Genomic DNA, 4,218 nt, shown 5'->3' with positions numbered 1-4,218 from the left:
AGGGAGAGGAGATGGAGAGGGAGAGGGAGAGGGAGAGGAGATGGAGAGGGAGATGGAGATGGAGAGGAGAGGGAGAGGGAGAGGGAGAGGGAGAGGGAGAGGGAGAGGACGGGCACTGCCCAGGCTCTGAGCCCGCAGAGCCAACCCTGGGATGCGGGAGAGGAAGCCGGGAGTCCGGGCAGCCACGCTCGCTCCGGTGCCCAACGGTGCCGTTAGATCTCTCCCCTTGCATCGCACCCTCACCCACCCATCGCCTTGCGCGAGGACGCCGCTCTCCAGCCGCGTTTTTGCACAGTCCAGCGTTTCCTGGACTGCCCCACACCAAGCTTCATCGCCATCCTCCTCTCCACCACCCCTCCGGACTCATTGTCCTTTTCCAGAATATTTCTTCAGGTTTTCCCCTCATCCTCGGGCCATCGCGGGGCTTCTGTGGCTCCATGGGAATTTCTGGTGGGGCTGGACCTTCACGCTCGGGCTCGGAGGGAAAGCAGCTTGTGGAGGGTGCAGGCCTGGGGGCTGCGGTGGTGAGCTCCCCAACGGGATGCGCTTCACAGCCTGCACCAGGAAAACCAGACAAGGGACAAGTTTTCCCCTCGAGTGCAGATTTCTCCGACCGGGCCAGCATCCCGCCTGCAGCCAAGGAAGGGAAAGCCCCGAGACACGTCCAGCCTGTGGCCTGGGGGGAATGCGCAGGCCCAGAAACATCTGGAAAATGTGCAGCTCTGGTTCACGGAGTCACAGAATCCTTCAGGTTGGAAAAGCTCCTCGGGATCACCGAGTCCAACCCTCAGCCCGACTCTACAAAGTTCTCCCCTACCCCAAATCCCCCCACAGCTCATCCCAACGGCCCTTAAACCCCCCCAGGAATGGGGACTCCCCCCCACCTCCCTGGGCAGCCTGTTCCCCTCTCTGACCCCTCTTTTGGTGAAACATTTTTCCCTCATGTCCCGTCTAAACCTCCCCTTTAGTTTAACCCTTCTTTCCCCACACTTGAACTCTCATGTCAAGGCTCCTCCGCTCCTCCAGGGCAGCCATCCTGGGAAAAGTCTCTCTACAGGAGGTCCCAGCTGCCCGATTTGGGTCCCGATGCCAAGGAATCGCTGCTCTGCTTTGCCCCGGCGTGCCTGGACGCACACGCTGCTGGGACCACGCAAGTTAGAAACTTGGGAGATGCCACGTATCAAAACCCGGTCCCCACGGGGCACGGCCAGCCGCCACCCTGCGGAGAACTGCAAAGCCGAGCTTTGCACGGGCGGGTCCTGGGGTGGACGCGGTGCTGGGAGCTGCAGAGAACCCCCATCCCATCTCACAGCTGGCTGAATCGCTCGAAACATTATTTAGGGGTGATGGGGACTTTTATTTGAAGCAACCCGTTCATCTCCGCAGCGAGATCGAAAAGAGCAATTAGTGCAGCAGCGCTCTGGTCCCCTGGAGCCCAGCGGGGCAAGGATGTGTGTGTGTGGGGTGGCTTGTGGCTCCATGGAGTCCTGGCTGGGGCACAGACCTCCGCGGGTCCCCTGCGAGCGTGTTGTCTCCCCCGAACCCCGTAGCTTCATCCTGGCCTGCTCAGAGCGTTGGGAAGGTTCTTGCTAAAAGTGCTCTGTGTGCATACAGAGATGCTCAGGGGGAGGGGGGTCCCCACCCCTGCGGTCCGTCAGCTTTGCCTGCGTCAAAGAGCTCCTTCAAACCCCCAAACACGGCCCAGCAGCAACCGGTCACGGGTTGGGAACGGCCGGAGCAGGTCACCGTCCCCATCACGAGGCCACCGCAGCTTCCTCCCGTGAGGGCTGATGTCCTGCCCCCGTGCCACGGCTGTACGTGGCTAGTCCTGCCCCGACCCATGTGGGGAAACCGAGGCACGGAGAAGGCTGCGATTAGCCCAAGGTTGGGCAGCACGGCCTGGTTTAAGCCCCGACAGTCCTGGGGGGGGGGATCAAAATACTTTTCCTGTGGCTGCTGGGGTCGTGCAGCTCCCAGAGGCTGGGACAGGGGATGCAGCCAGCACCTCCCATGGGACACACGGGACCTGGGGCTGCCCCCGGGACCCACGGGGCAGCACCGCAGCATGAGCCGGACCCTGAGCTCAGCCTGGGTGCCTGCACCCCGATGGAGGCAGGCGTGGTGCTCCCCGCTCATGGGGATGCTCTGGCTTGAGTCCCTCCAGGAGGAAGGGGTGTCTTCCAGCCCAGCACCTCCGGGGCGGGCAGCACTGGGGGGCACCCAGGGCTCCTTCCCCCGCGGGCTGGTGCAGGGAGTGAATCCAGGCTGCTGCAGGGAGAAGAAAGGGGAGTGCAGCCTCGCATACAAAAATACCTCTATTGCTCACTCCGCTGTCCGTGGCCCTCGCCTGCCCACAGCCCCGGGGGGCTCCCGGCTGCCCGGTGGTGCCGGACCGGTGCCGGCGGCGTGGCTGAGCAGAGGCTGCTCTGGGCCGGCTCCAGCACAGCCCCATGCCCGGTGTTACCGGGAGCGGAGCCACGGGGCTGCCCCGCTGCCAGCAGACAGGCTGCCGCATCCCTGCTCCGGGCCCGCTCCGGCCCCTCCGTCCCGGTCAGGACTCGAGGTCGCGGGAGAGCCGCAGCAGCTCCTTCTGACTGTCGATGGCTTTCAGGTGCTGCAGGTAGGCCCAGGTGGAGACGGGGCTCCGCACGCTCAGGGACTGCTCCGAGCCTGCGGGGGAGAGCCGGGGTCAGGGCTGGGCTCACTGATCCCCCTCCATCGCCTCCGGCTCCGCTTGCCAACCCTCTCCATCACTGCGGGCTCGGCTCATGGATCCCCCTTCCCTGTCTCTTGTCAGACTCACTGATCTGCTTCTGCTGCCGCTGCTTTGGCTGATGGATCCCTCCCTCACCTCCCTCAGCTCACAGTCTCCTCCATCACCTTTCCCTGGGCTCACAGATCCCCTCCATCACCTCTCCCTGGGCTCATGGATCCCTCCGCCACCTCTCCCTCAGCTCACAGTTTCCTCCACCACCTCTCCCTCAGCTCACGGATCCCTCCATTACCCCTCCCTGAGCTCATGGATCCCCTCCATCACCTCCCTGGACACACTTCCACCCCCCTGCAGGCAGGCTGATGCCTTCAGGATGCCCCCGTGGGACCCCCCCTGCCCAAGGACAGTGGGTGCAAGCTCTCCTGGGCTGGCCCCGCGTAGCCCCGAGGGGTGGGGATCTCCCAGCACAGGGGTCGGGGGGCAGGTGGTTGAACCCCAGACGTACACGTGGAGATCCTGACGGCTTTGGGGTCCTCCGGCCGGTGCGGGGAGCGATTTCGCAGCGGGGAGAGGGGAGCTGGGCGAGGACAGAGAGCAGGAGCTCAGCCCCTGTCCCCAGAGGAGCGCCGGTGCCCGGCCCCGTCCTTGCCCCCACCCGGGAGCACTCACCATGCGCGTGGCCCCGGCAGCGCTGCAGGACACGCACGGTCTTTGCCATCATGTGCTGTGGGCAATGCACAAAGGTCACTTGCTGTCACCTGGCCCCACTTTGCTCCCAGGCTGGTAAAACACAGTCCCCTCCGGCTTCAGTGGCGGCTGTGGCTACCCCGTGCCCGCCGCGAGGGGACGGCCGGGGGTCCCGGCTGCGCTAATGCCACGGAGATGCTCGGGATGTGCATCCCAGGGGACGGGGGGGACACGACAATGGGTCCCCCCCCCAAGGTGGGGGTCCACGGGGAGCCAACCCACCCCACTCACCATCTTCTCAAAGTTGATGAGGTTCTCGGCCAGCGTGCGGTTGCCCTCGTGGATGAACGTCATGTCTGGGGAGGGGTGGGGGGACAGGTTTAGGGATCAGGTTTGGCTCCCTGGTCCCCGGGGAGGGCTGGATGTGGCCAATGGGGTCCCCGTCACCCCCGCCCAAGGCCCCGCAGCTCCCAAGGCGAGGTACCCACCTTTGAGGAGGAGAGGCACGAAGGGGATGATGGGGGGGCTCAGCTTGGCCACGGCCAGGCGATAGACCCTGTGGTTCCACGACGGGTCCTGGGGACGGAGCGGGAGCTCAGCGCGGGGCAGGCGGGGACCCAGCCCTGGCTGCTGCCCACCATGGGGGCAGGGGACCCCCGCCGGGATGGGGGATACAGGGCGGGAAGGGGCTGCGCTCACCAGCATCCGCTCCAGCGCCGCGTGCAGCTTCCGGATCTTGTGGGGCAGCCTCTGCGCACGGGGAGGGTCACTGGTGCTGGGCCCCCGGCTCTCCCGCTCCCAGAGACCCCCCAGATCTA

At 65.4% G+C, this 4,218-nt stretch overlaps 1 protein-coding gene across 1 annotated transcript in view; it reads right to left on the bottom strand.

The window, feature by feature from the left end:
• Positions 1 to 1,346: 1,346 nt before the first annotated feature.
• The window catches only part of RAPGEF3 (Rap guanine nucleotide exchange factor 3), a 9,994-nt gene continuing 7,122 nt past the window's right edge, over positions 1,347 to 4,218 (bottom strand). Inside the window, 6 exon segments of the mRNA XM_026867662.1 lie at positions 1,347 to 2,670; positions 3,219 to 3,290; positions 3,383 to 3,437; positions 3,692 to 3,756; positions 3,889 to 3,976; positions 4,100 to 4,150. Of these exon segments, the coding sequence (XP_026723463.1) occupies positions 2,552 to 2,670; positions 3,219 to 3,290; positions 3,383 to 3,437; positions 3,692 to 3,756; positions 3,889 to 3,976; positions 4,100 to 4,150 (450 nt within the window). The 3' untranslated portion in view covers positions 1,347 to 2,551.

The sequence above is a fragment of the Athene cunicularia genome, unplaced genomic scaffold, assembly GCF_003259725.1.
Source record: "Athene cunicularia isolate RWA unplaced genomic scaffold, athCun1 chrLGE22_part1, whole genome shotgun sequence".
In the NCBI taxonomy this organism is placed as follows: domain Eukaryota; kingdom Metazoa; phylum Chordata; class Aves; order Strigiformes; family Strigidae; genus Athene; species Athene cunicularia.
Note: the sequence above shows the minus strand (reverse complement) of the source record. Positions and strands in the feature narration are given on the sequence as shown.